At 39.9% G+C, this 13,138-nt stretch overlaps 1 protein-coding gene across 2 annotated transcripts in view; it reads left to right on the top strand.

Moving 5' to 3' along the window:
* The window catches only part of NTRK2 (neurotrophic receptor tyrosine kinase 2), a 200,038-nt gene extending 188,444 nt beyond the window's left edge, over positions 1–11,594 (top strand). For both annotated transcript variants that reach the window (XM_085313165.1, XM_085313173.1), the window contains 2 exons: positions 9,017–9,175; positions 9,638–11,594. In XM_085313165.1, coding sequence (XP_085169291.1) covers positions 9,017–9,175; positions 9,638–9,823 — 345 coding nt within the window. In that variant the 3' untranslated portion in view covers positions 9,824–11,594. The remainder of the gene's footprint in view (positions 1–9,016; positions 9,176–9,637) is intronic.
* Positions 11,595–13,138: the final 1,544 nt, after the last annotated feature.

Genomic DNA, 13,138 nt, shown 5'->3' with positions numbered 1-13,138 from the left:
TTCTCATTTATTGTGAATTAACTGTCATTTGAAAGTAAAAGAAATGGTATTCTAAAGGAATTGACTTTCCCATTCCCATAGCCTTCATCCTAGGTCACTGAGGAGCTGATTAGTACCTTATTGAACTCCATTATTTGGCAGATTTCCACTCAGTAAGTTTTCCTTCTATGCCTCTAAAATGGAACTTTTTGGTTAGAGGTGTAAAGCATGTTACCTTTTCATAGCCTTTGTCTGATCTTACCTCAAGAGCATCTCATCTTGCTTTCTTGGAAGAATATGTTCTCCATCATGTTATATCTACTACAGTGTATTAATTATCCTGTACTTATGGGAGACCCAATATGCTCTTGTGCTATATAAAACACGACATTAGATATATTGTATATTCTTTCAACTTAGCATTTGAAAGGGTGTTTGGAATATTCAATAGATCATTCAGGTATTTTAGATACGTGTGGTGTCTCGTCTTTATTCTGCTCTCTTAGTAGAATTGTTTCTCATCCTTCATTGCTGAGTTTCACWAGGAGCTGTACCTTACATGACAGAGTGCCTCCTTTTGTTTGTTGTTAACCTGCCATCTACTAATTTCATTTGATGTTCTTCTCTTTTTTTGCATTAGATGAAACTGTGAGTAATTGTTCTTTGTTTGTATTCCCCATATCACTTTTGGTTTCACAGAGACTGATGAGAAGAATTTATCTCCAGTGACACAAGGCTGACACGCAATATTGAACTGATGTTCACAAATGAAGAAAGAAATTACAATGCAATAAATGTTCTAGACATCATTTCACTTTTCTGAGACTACGACTGCTAGAATTAATAAAGAAATTTATACATGAGTCCCTCTTGAATAAAGATAAACTAAAATGGGGTTAAGAGTGAAATTGAAAGGATATATCTTTAGCTATTGGCAAATAATCCACTTTATATCCTATTWTAGTAGCCTCGTGTATTAAAACGGCATTGTCTGTTACCCAGACCGAGACTGTGAAAATAAAATATTGGTCTTCTGCAAGTGGACATGGCAGGATTGATGATATTTTAAGAGGAGATGTTGACTTTGTCTGAAAGGCCAGGGCATGGAAGAAATGAAAATAATAATTACTGATTTTTTTCTTGTGCTGATACAAACATTAGCTAGCATTTTAAGAGGAAGAAAGAGCAGATGTTCACCAAGAGAAGGACTGCAGTAAGCTTATTTAGCAATAGTGGTAGTGGTAGTCTTTTCAGAAAACACTTCTTTGCAGTTATATCATCCTGAGATAGGGGAATAAGTCACAAGACCAGAAGATAAATAGGGAAAAGTACCTTGAAATGCTATAATCTCCGAAATATACAGGATACGTTATTAGAGGTAGATGAATAAAGGAATCAAAAGGTACGGCTTTGTTCCAGTTTGACAAATTAAGAATCAGCTACATCAAAGAGACTGAATATATACTTGTCACATGAAAGTTCATTGAAGCATATGCTGAACTGTGTTGTTGCTCCCAGGATGACCTCCCTGAAATGCTGAAGATCTGTCCTCAGACAGAGCTACACTAAGATCAGCCAGGCTCTGTAGAGATGCAGCAGTCTAGCCAGACAAGACATTGGGCAGGATCAGGGCTGAAACCTGTGGGTTAGTTATTCAGATTCATTTGGTTCACCAAGTAAACAGATTACTTTTATTCTATTGGCAGAAAGGGCATCACTAGTCTTTAGAGACTATACAAAGTAGTGTGTCATGTTATCACAGTGTTGCAGTGAGGGAATCATGGGAACTTGGGAATTGTAAACATAAATGAAGACATCTATTTTCCAAGACAATGTAGTTGCTAGCTGTGGTTTTTTACTGCTTCAGTTTTTACTGAAGTCAGGGAAACCAGCTGCTTAAATCTGGAGATCAAAGAGATGAGTTTGTCTAGTATGATGCCTGCAAGAGCTGATGGTTGGCTTTGCTGACCTCTCGAGGAGTGCTGGTGGATAGGGAAGGTGCAGAACATTTCGATAATTCAGTTCGTTCCGTCCCTCTGGAAGATGCTGGTGGGGACATTCCTCATCTTATGAGGATACAAACTAGACATCTGCATAGCACCAAGGGGAGGTTAAACTTTCCTCTAGAGCAGCGGGAGGCACTCTCCACCTATGGCCACCAGCATTAAATAGGATGAGAGGTTGCTCCCTCTGCTTTAGTCAGCCCCTGCAGCATCCCTGCTGCCTGGCCTTAGAGCCCTCAGATCCTCTGCCAAACCCACAGCTGCTAAGACCTCACCACTGGTGCGGCTGGGTTGGAGTGCAGCTGGCCAGCATTGCAGAAGTATGGCCGATCCACTCAGCCTTCTCTTTATTCATGGTGCATATGAACAGGGAATAAGCCTGAAGTGTGTTGTTTGGGTGTTCACTTTAGCAACATTATTTTTTTGTCTCTTTCCCAGCCCTTGGTTTGTCTCATCTGTGGAGCTCCACGTAGAGCCCTATTTATTTCATGTCTCTGTAGGTCAGTTTTCCTAGGCTTCCCACACAACACATTCCCAGCACAAGCATTAGATTTGCTCATTCTTTACAAGAGAACATATCCTTTTGCTCACAAACATGGGTCAATGGAGAAAGGAATTTTTCCAGAATACACAGAGGCAACAGGGCTTTGGGTTCCCATGATGGTTAGATGGGAGAGACTGAAACTGTGACCAGGGCAGGGTATCATCAGATACCTTTTTGACTGATGCAGGGAAATTGCAGGTCGATGGCAGTCAGCTATAGGCTTYTGTCTGTGGGGGTATTTGTAAGATGCCAGCTGAATGTACAGATGGATGTGTACAAACCCATGGCAGTAAAAAATTCTGCCAACAGTATTTGTTACTACAGGCCTGGTTCTTAGTATAGAAACTTCTTCAGTGGACAAGCTCCATCATTGTGTGACTGTCCACAAATCAGGGTAAAGATCTGAAGCTAGCAACTGAACAAACTCTAGAGTAAACACCCTGCTTCAAAGCTAAGGCATGATACTTGGACCATGATCCTTTAAACTTGATGTTCGCAAATAGACAAAGGGAATATTCAAGGTCTGCTTACCTGGCACCTTTCAAAAGTGCTAAATGCATTTTAAAAATGAGTGCTGAAAGTGGTGGCATGTGGAATGACATTGCATTGTCGAAAATGTAACAACATTTCATATGTGGAGCAGAGTGGCAGTTTCCCTTTGGAAGTGTTTCTTTGGAGAACAGCATCATTATTCAGTGATTTGGTATAGCAGTCTCCTCCCTGTGGATAGTTTGTACATTGCAGAAACAAATTCACCAAACCTTCTGCTTTAGGTTCTAGCCCAATATTGCTAGTAAACAATATAAACCAGAGGTAGGGAGTGTTTGCTTGCATAAACTGATGTTTGGAAGTACCTAAGTGGCAGGAAAGATCTACAGTAGTGGTAATAGAGTAATTCTAAATAAAAATGAACTATCATAAAGAGACTGTCTTCAAGTAAGCACTAAGAAAATATACCATAATTTGTATCCATAAAATTGTCATTTTTGCAACCCTGCTATAGCTACAACACAGATTTTAAAGTGATATCTTATTAAGTTAAAAGTGTAGTGCTTTTAAACTTGTCATAACCTTAGCTAGATTAAATATTAAAGGTGTTGTTTACCTGCAACAGTAGTCTGCTTAGCTCGTGACCGTTCAAAAAAAAAAAAAAAATGTATCAAGCAGCACTAGAGTTACAGTGTAACTGGAGGAGGAATATAAGAATGTGTGAAATGCAATGTAACTTGGGAGGAATATAAGAATGTTGGCAGAGTATGCAGAGATGTGGTGAAAAATGCTAAGGCCCAGCTGGAATGACACCTGGCAAGAGATGTCAAGGACAACAAGAAGGGATTCTTCAAGTACATTGGTAGCAAGAGGAAGACTAGGGAAAATGTGGGCCTGCTCCTGAATGAGGTGGATGTCCTGGTGACGATGGATAAGGAGAAGGCAGAATTAATGAATGCCTTCTTTGCTTAGGGCAGCCCTCAGGAATCCCACATCCTGGAGACAAGAGAAAAAGTCTAGCAAGGGGAAGACTTTCCTTTGGTGAAGGAGGATTGGGTTAGAGATCATTTAGGAAAATTTGACATGCCTAAGGCCATGGGCCCAGATGGGATACACCCACAAGTACTGAGAGAGCTGGTGGATGTTGTTGCCAGGCCACTCTCCATCATCTTTGAAAAGTCATGGAGAACTGGAGAGGTGCCTGAGGACTGGAAGAAAGCCAATGTCACTCCAGTCTTCAAAAAGGGCAAGAAGGAGGATCCATGCCAGTCAGCCTCACCTCCATCCCTGGAAAGGTGATGGAATAGCTCATTCTGGATGTCATCTCCAGRCATATGGAGGAAAAGAAGGTGATCAGGACTAGTCAGCACACATTCACCAAGGGGAAATCCTGCTTAACCAGTCTGATAGCCTTCTGTGATGGCATGACTGGCTGGGTAGATGAGGGAAGAGCAGTGGACGTTGTATACCTTGACTTCAGCAAGGCTTTTGACACTGTCTCCCATAACATCCTCCTAGAGAAGCTCAGGAAGTGTGGGTTAGACGAGTGGGCAGTGAGGTGGACTGAGAAGTGGCTGAAAGGCAGAGCTCCGAGGGTCGTCATCAGTGGAGCAGAGTCTAGTTGGAGGCCTATGGCTAGTGAAGTTCCCCAGGGCTCAGTGCTGAGTCCCATCCTGTTCAACTTCATCAGTGACCTGGATGAGGGGACAAGAGAGTGCCTCCTCAGCAAGTTGGCTGATGATCCCAAGCTGGGAGGAGTGGCTGATACACCTGAGGGCTGTGCTGCCATTCAGAGAGACCTGGACAGGCTGGAGAGCTGGGTGGAGAGGAACCTCCTGAGGTTCAACAAGGGCAAGCGCAGAGTCCTRCACCTAGGGAGAAATAACCCTGGGCACCAGTACAAGCTGGAGGCTGACCTTCTGGAGGCAGCTCTGCAGAGAAGGACCTGGGAGTGCTGGTGGATGACAACAAGTTAACCATGAGCCAGCAATGTGCCCTTGTGGCCAAGAAGGCTAGTGGTAATGTGAGGTCGATTAGGAAGAGTGTTGCCAGCAGGTGGAGGGAGGTGATCCTGCCCCTCTTCTCAGCCCTGGTGAGGTCACATCTCAAGTACTGTGTCCTTTTCTGGGCTCCTCAGTGCAAGAAAGACATGGAGAGAATGGAGTGTAGGGCTACAAAGATGACTAGAGGAGCATCTCTCTTAGGAGGAAAAACTGAGACAGCTGGGCCTGTTTAGCCTGGGGAAGAGAAGACTGAATAGAAATCTTATGAATGTGTACAAATAGCTTGAGAGGACGTCAAGAAGATGGGGCCAGACTCTTTTCAGAGCACAAACTGAACCACAGGAAGTGCCGCCTAAATATGAGGAAAAACTTCACTGTGAGAGTGACGGAGCACTGGAACAGGTTGCCCGGAGAGGTTTTGGACTCTCCTCTGGAGATATTCAAAAGCCACCTGGATGCAACCTGTCTAACATGCTGTAGGTGACCCTGCTTGAACAGGGGAGCTGGACAAGATGATCTCCAGAGGTTCCTTCCAACCTCAACCATTCTGTGATTCTGTGATTTCTGTGAGTCTGATTCTGTAACATTTAAGGGGGATTATCCCGCAGGATGCCAATAATATCTGAAAGCAGTATAGTATTTGCACTTCTTAATAAAGTATGAGCAGAAGGTGTCTCTTGAAGCACTGAGCACCTTTGAGTCCCTGAAGCAATGAACACCCTTCAAGTTTGATCTGTCTCCTCATGTTTTCTTTTACTGAGCCTTCTTGGGGAATTCTCCTTAACTTGCTATGAACATCAGCTAAAATGAATTCTACCTCAGTTCACTGCTGCTGTGACACAGCTGTGAGACCTTGGACTCATCACTGCCATAAAAACAGAATGAGTCTCGCAGCTGGCTGGTGATTTGTCTCAGGCATCTCAAGAACTGTGGTGCTAAGTTGCAGACTTCAGTTCAAGAAAGCACTGAAGCACGTGCTTCATTTTAAGCTTGTACCGAACACTGCCCTCAGTGCATTTCTGAGCTGAGTAATTGTTGACTCAGTGACCACCGATCACTAATAGAGAGAGAAACATGCATTTAGAGAAAATGCCTTTGGCCAGCCCCCAGTCTGTGTTTTTGATGTGGCTGAACTGAGATCAGAGTTGAATTTGAAGGTGCTCTTGAACGAGGCGGGATGGAAGAGGTTCAGCCCACCACAAGTAATGCCAAATGTTTTATTGCCAAATCTGTCTTCATTGCAATACAGTCTGGCAAGAATAAGACCCTTTAGAATCAAAGCTAACACCTTTTACAGATGCCTTTGCCAAGGAATAAATATTATTTTCACAAAGATTCTAAAGGGTTGGAAGTAGTTTGTCTAAGATGATAGAGAACGGCAGAGATAGAGCTGGATAGATCTCAGGACTTCTCAGTCCCAGCTTGATACTCTGTCCTGTAAAGTCTTCTGCCTTTAGGGACAGAAAAGGACACAGCTCCATCTCTGGCCATGTTTGGTTGTGCAGCCCTGTGAAGAATACCAAGAAGCCCTGTGGTTTCTGCTTATCTGTAAATCAAGTTCTTGGTAAGTGTCAGTACTGATGAGTCAGTCTTGCTGTGACTGCAAAGACAGACAACCAGGTCTGTGATGTTCTAGTTCTGTTCATTGCAACATCCATCATTTGGCAGTCATTTATCATCACTATAGGGGTATTTATTTTGCCAAATGACACTGAAAATTCAGCACATAGTCCTACCATAAATACACTGTGGTTCTGTAGCAAGGAACCATGGGAAGGGAAGATTTGTACAGTGTTGTTTTTAATTGCTTTTTAAAAATCTATTAATGTAGGATGTGACAAATAAGAAAAAAGAAAGAGACATTTTATTGTGTATAGCTTTCATCAATTTTTAAGGAATAGCTCAAAGAAATTGCTGAAAACAACCAGTTATGGAGGCGATATGATGAGCAGATCTAAGAACCATTTTAATATTTAATAAGCCCAAAAGCATCTCATCACTAATCACCTTTAATGGTGCTTGCCCTTTGGCCGGGTGTATGTGGCTGTACGTTTCTAAGGGACTAACTTTTCTGACTTTCTAATGAAATACCACTCGAGCAGGGAGTAACAGTGGTGATTTGGAGCTGTTTGGTTGCCAGTTCGGTTTAGTTTATGATAACGTGGGAAACTGAAGCTTTRTTTACATCACAGCAGATTAATATGTTATTTCAAAATCTCTGTGCCATTGATTGACTTCTCAGACCATTAAAAAATCTACTGAACGGAGCCTTACAGCACTTCTGCCTGCTGGACAGGTAAACAGTAACATGGAGTTGAGCACACCTAATTGAGCAAAGCACTTTAAAGTTTGCATTTATCCTCTGTCAGCTGAGTGCTCATGTATGTTTTTAAGTTTGACTGAAAGCAGCAGGGTTTGGGTTCTCTTTTGAATGGCACTTAAGCCTCTGCGCTGCAACCTGTATTGAGTCAAAAGCAAATCCACAGTGTAACCAGGACTTAAACATGGGAGTACTGCTTTTCAGTTGGTGTCTCTGACAAAAATATTCCTCACTCACTCGGATGTATCTCAGGTAGGGAAAGGAGACGTGCCTAGTAATAGACCACATCTATGAAAGTTTTAGCATCTTTTGATGGGATCAGTAGTGAACATTGACTTATGGCAATATGTGGAACAGGGCTAAGTGCTAACAGCTATAGCTGTATTTTTGGTAAGCTGCACTAATGCTGAGTTACTGACAAATAGCTGAAAACGGATGTTCTGAGTGATTTAGAAATAATGTGAACCCTGACTGAACTTCTGTTGGGTTTTCCTTCCATTTGCTGTTTCAACTTTAGAACAAGGAAGGTATTATTTATAACAACATATGTGAAGTCCCACAAGGAGAAATGATATTTTGAATTGACAGAATCTTGAAAGTGCAAATGTGGTTTCATAACTAAATACATTTTCAGACAGGAAAATGAGAATTAATCAAAAGTTAGATGTCCTTGAATAAGTTTTTCCTTTTTTTTTTTCCCTTTTTTTTCCTTCCTTGGAAATATTCACAGCTGCCTTGATGCAAAAGTACTCAGAATATCTATATATCTGTATCACAGTAGCTGAGCTGGTAACACTGTTTTAGAAGGAATGGATTTATTCGTTGATTGATCTAGTCACGATGTGACATGCTGGGAACAATAAATTGTTTAGTAATAGTAAGAGATTGTTTTTAGTTAAATTGAGGTTAAGTAACTCGATTTTAAGAAAATGTAGTATTTTGAAGAAAATAGAGAGTAAGTTAGAAACTTTCAGAAAGGTACTAATTCAGGAAGAGATTCCTAGAGAATTTAGCTTGTGTTGATTTGGGACAGTAGTTCATGTCTTACAAATTCTTTATTGTCAAGTGATTATATCTAAAGCACTGAAATTTTTGTGAGGCTATGTAGAACTGGGTAGTTAATGTGGAACAAAATAATTATAGGCATTGATTAACTTTATAAAGACAATAACATTGCTTTAATTCATTCAAAATAAGATATTAAACCATAGAATCTGATTCTATTGTGTCATACAGTCAGACTGCTGTGTCTTCATGGATCTCAGTCGAAATCACAGAGTTTCTAGGAAAATGTCATTGCAGATTTCAACACTTGCATCTTTCACAGTTCCTTGATTTTAAAATGGAGAGTAAAACTGACCTAATTTAGAATGAATTAACAGGTTTGGTTAATCAATAGTTTTATAGTGTATTCAGTTTCTTGGGTAGTGAGTGCCAAATAAATGTTAGAAATGTTGTTCTTCAGAAACAATTCCGTAGGAGACTCTATTAAGAAATCTATCATGGTAGTAACTGCTGCTCTGGATGAGAGAAGTTTAGATCATGGCTTCCTGGTTCTTACAAACGTAAGTGAATGGTAAAAAAGAAATGTTCAGCATCTCCTGGTTTAGCATCTTGATACTCTTCCTCATGAGAGTCTGGAGGAATTATTTCTGACTCTTTCCTTTGTTTTTCTCAGGTTGGGGGTCACACCATGCTGCCCATTCGTTGGATGCCTCCCGAGAGTATCATGTACAGGAAGTTCACCACAGAAAGTGATGTCTGGAGCCTAGGGGTTGTATTATGGGAAATCTTTACCTATGGCAAACAGCCATGGTATCAACTCTCAAATAACGAGGTGTGTATAAGAGAGGATTGGCATTTTAATTGATGGTATGGCTTCTCTGTGAAAGGGACAACAACAAATATATTTAGTTGATACCAAGTATTTATGGTATTGTCATGAACACTGTGGTTGAAGCTCATCTTTTTCTCCCTTTTTTTCCTTAAGGTGGAAGGATGGAAGTTATTTAAGTAGGATTGGACCAGGTTAGGATGTAGCTCCTTCCTCTGTGTAAGACAGAGTCTGCTCTGGGTGTTGAAGAACACCATGAGGCAATGGAAAGGAGCTTACCTGTCTCCTGAACTGGCTTTGGATGATTTCTGTTACATATCAGGACATATCGTTGTTGCAGAGTGGTTGTCCTAAACCAATGAATTGAAGGAATCTAGAGATCTCTTAAGACAACCAACCTCTTCTGTGAGCAAGTCCCAAATAGTTTGCACAGCCACACTGATCCTTTTTTGTGATTTTTCATAGGTGATTGAGTGCATCACTCAGGGCCGAGTCCTGCAGCGACCTCGCACATGCCCCAAGGAAGTATATGACTTGATGCTGGGCTGTTGGCAACGGGAGCCTCACATGAGGCTCAACATCAAAGAAATCCATTCCCTCCTCCAGAACTTGGCCAAGGCATCTCCAGTCTACCTGGATATCTTAGGCTAATGCCTCCTAGCATTTCTTCTTATGGGCTGCGTGAATGAATGTGTTCAACTGCCGCTGAACTCCATTAAAATGTGTTCTTAACTTTGACAGTATTAATGACAAAGTTGTGGAGAAGCTTTCAAAGGGCAAGCAATGTGCACTTCTCCATCTGTAGACACAGTATTGACTTTTAAGACATTATTGAGATGTATCTCCTTTCTCTCTCTGTGTTTTTCAGTTTCTATCATTTTTTTTTTCCTTTCTCCTCTCTTTCTAATTAATTTGGCTTCCGCATTATTGTAACTGTGCATAGACAAAGGCCTTAAAAACCTGATCTGATATATCAGCAGACTCTCCAGTTTGCCCACCACAACTAACAATGCCTTGTTGTATTCATGCCTTTGATGTGGATGAAAAAAAGGGAAAAATATATTTGACTCGAACTTTGTGATTTCTGCTGTACAGATGCGGGGAGTTTCTATGGATTCACCTCAATTTTTTTGCTTCGGCATGTGGGTGGAAAAAGAAGACTAGTGTTCTCTACATGAAGCATATTTCTTGTGGAGATAAAGCCAAATGGAAAGAAAACAGCATTGTATGATCCACTGTCTGGAGGAACTATGGGATCAGATGGCATCCAACCCCACTAAAATAACACTGAAACAATTTGATGGAAGGCAAAAGGGAGTTTAGCACTTTCCCTGGAGAGTCTTTCTGAGGAGTAAAGGGATTGTTCGAGGAGATACTTGGCCAGCATTTTTCATTACCAGATACAAGTCTATTGTAAAAGGGAATAAGATGCTGCCTGCATTGCACACAATTATTTTACATCGTGATAAACTATGCCCTTACTTTGTCTTCTCCAGCTCATCTTTGGTAATAAAGACTGAAGCTAGGATTATTAATGTACAGTATTAATTTCAAGATCAAATGTTGAAACTAAGGGTTTTGATAAGATAGGACAAGCTATTGATTGTGGGGCAGGTGTATCTTATACTGTGCTTGTCCAGCAGCATATTCCTTCCTTCCTCAATCCATTTTCTTTCTTTTTTTTAACCATGCAGCAAAAACTGTGCATGGTCTTTGTCGATTAATGCCCTTTGTGCAGAAACTATCACTCATCTTGTAGTACACCCTATCAGACATAGAGAATTCATAATGATATAACTTATATTTCATTAAATGAAGCTAATGGAGGACATTAGGTATGTTAAAATGCCTTTACAATGTTACAGATATAATAGGCTGATATTTCATGAGTAATGTAAAACATGGAGATGGTTGGTTATGTTTGAGCCATGGCAGAGAATAGAGTGAGATCCCTGAAAAAGCAAATGTGACTCTGAGGTTATGGTTTACTATTCAGAGTGCACAGACCCTGAGCTCAGCACCACGTTTGTATCGGTACTAGTGCTGTCATTCCCAGCATCCACTCTTTCTTAAATTATTTCTTTTTGGTTGGATGGGCATTGTACGTGTACAGCATTTGCATGGCCACTGTGTTGATGACAACTGCATGGGCATATCTGTTATTTTTCAAACCGGAAGTTGAAGATTTCAAATTTAGAGTTAGGATTATTTTTAATATGAATTCTTACAAATGAAAACCTACCTTACCTATTCCTCAAGACTTTTGCCTCCCTCTGTGAGGGGGCGTTACTGCAAAAAAGTTATCTTTCTTTTCTTTTCTCATTTTATTTCTTCTTATTGATATGAGCCAGATCAAAATAGACCTTCATCTTTGTGTTAGGGGTATTTTATTTGATAAATTAAGTATTTTATTTTTGTAAGTGTTCCCATAACATTTTTAATATATAATTTGCTTGCATATATTATTTATTGAGGCACTTTAGGTTTTTCCTTCAGAAGCTTTTAGAGCCAATCATAAAGATTTTGAACATTTTTGAAAGAAGAGTTCACTGGACAGTGATGGAGTTTTACCCTTCTCAATGTCTTTGAAAATGCAGCATTACAAATAAACATGACAGTGTAACTATAAAGCCATACTCAGTATTTCTTTAATAAACTAGATGTTATTTCTTAACCATTATTGAACTGGAAACACTCAAAAAGCCAGAGGAAGATTCCTACAAAATGGGCCTTAAGATTTTATTTAGACTGTCTTGGAAGTTCACTCAGAAAGCTGGATAATGACTGAGCATCCTGTGAAACCCATCCTCTTGAGAGTGTGAGTTTTGTTTTCTGAAGGATTTTGAAGTTCATTTTCAATATAACAGCAGGGGGAGAAGGAAGGTGTCAGCTGAGGCTGTGTGATGGGAGAGGGTTGCAGGCGGTGGAAGGGGACACTTCTGCCTGCTGTGAACCTTTTAGGTTCCCAGGAGCTTAAGAAAAATGCATCCAAGATGCTCTTCGACTGGAAGGAAATCTAGCCTGAAAGCAACCAGGTGGGTTTTGCAAGCACTGAAGGAATGTATACCAAAAAAACCTGACAAACCAACAAAACCCTGGAATTGTACTTAGTGGCATCTTCTTTTTGATCTCTTAATGGGAATATTAGAGTTATTTCAGAGAATAAATAGTGTTGCAATGCATTGTGCAATAACATAGCAGTATGTTAAACTTTTAAAGGACCAAATGTTCTTCAGAGCCACTGGTATGGATAACCTTGACCTATATCGTAAATGTTCTTGATAGTGCATAAAATGTATAATCAAAGTAGACAAGCTGTTAACTATAGCTATACGTGTTTTGCGTTTATTCATGAAAAGGTGGGTAAGTGTAGCAAAATGAGCAGAGAAGAAGAAGAAATATGCTCAAATCACAATACAGGGTGAGTATACGTGCACATTCATTACACTTGCACTGTCAGCTAAATCATATACACTGAGTAAATATGACAATCAGGCTCATTTAAAAGTCTTTCTGGACTATACTATGAACTGATCATATATACATAATATATATTTTATGTGTGTGTTTACATATGGCATATATATACACACACATAGCATATACATGTATGCGTATGTCTGTTGGTTTTTTTATATATGTGCAGACATGCATGCACGTTATATATGGGTTGTGTGTATATATATAAATTTACATACACCTATGTGATTAGAAATGAAAATTAGAATAGAGCACTTAATAAATTGAAAAAAGTCTACTGAGTAACCAAAATCTTTTTTTTTTCTGTTGGTATTTCTTTTTATATGTTTTTAAGACTCAACTTTTTAACTGGTGTGCAGTAGAGGAAGTTCTAGAATGCCAGAGATATAATGACAAGCACTTTTTTTCCCCGTAAATGATTGCATAAAAACATTTTTACCATTCTCATCTCACTTGTTGATTTCTCACAAGGAAATGAACAAATTA

This window comes from Rhea americana, unplaced genomic scaffold (assembly GCF_003343005.1).
Source record: "Rhea americana isolate MKP2758 unplaced genomic scaffold, rheAme1 scaffold_11, whole genome shotgun sequence".
NCBI classification, from domain to species: domain Eukaryota; kingdom Metazoa; phylum Chordata; class Aves; order Rheiformes; family Rheidae; genus Rhea; species Rhea americana.
Note: the sequence above shows the minus strand (reverse complement) of the source record. Positions and strands in the feature narration are given on the sequence as shown.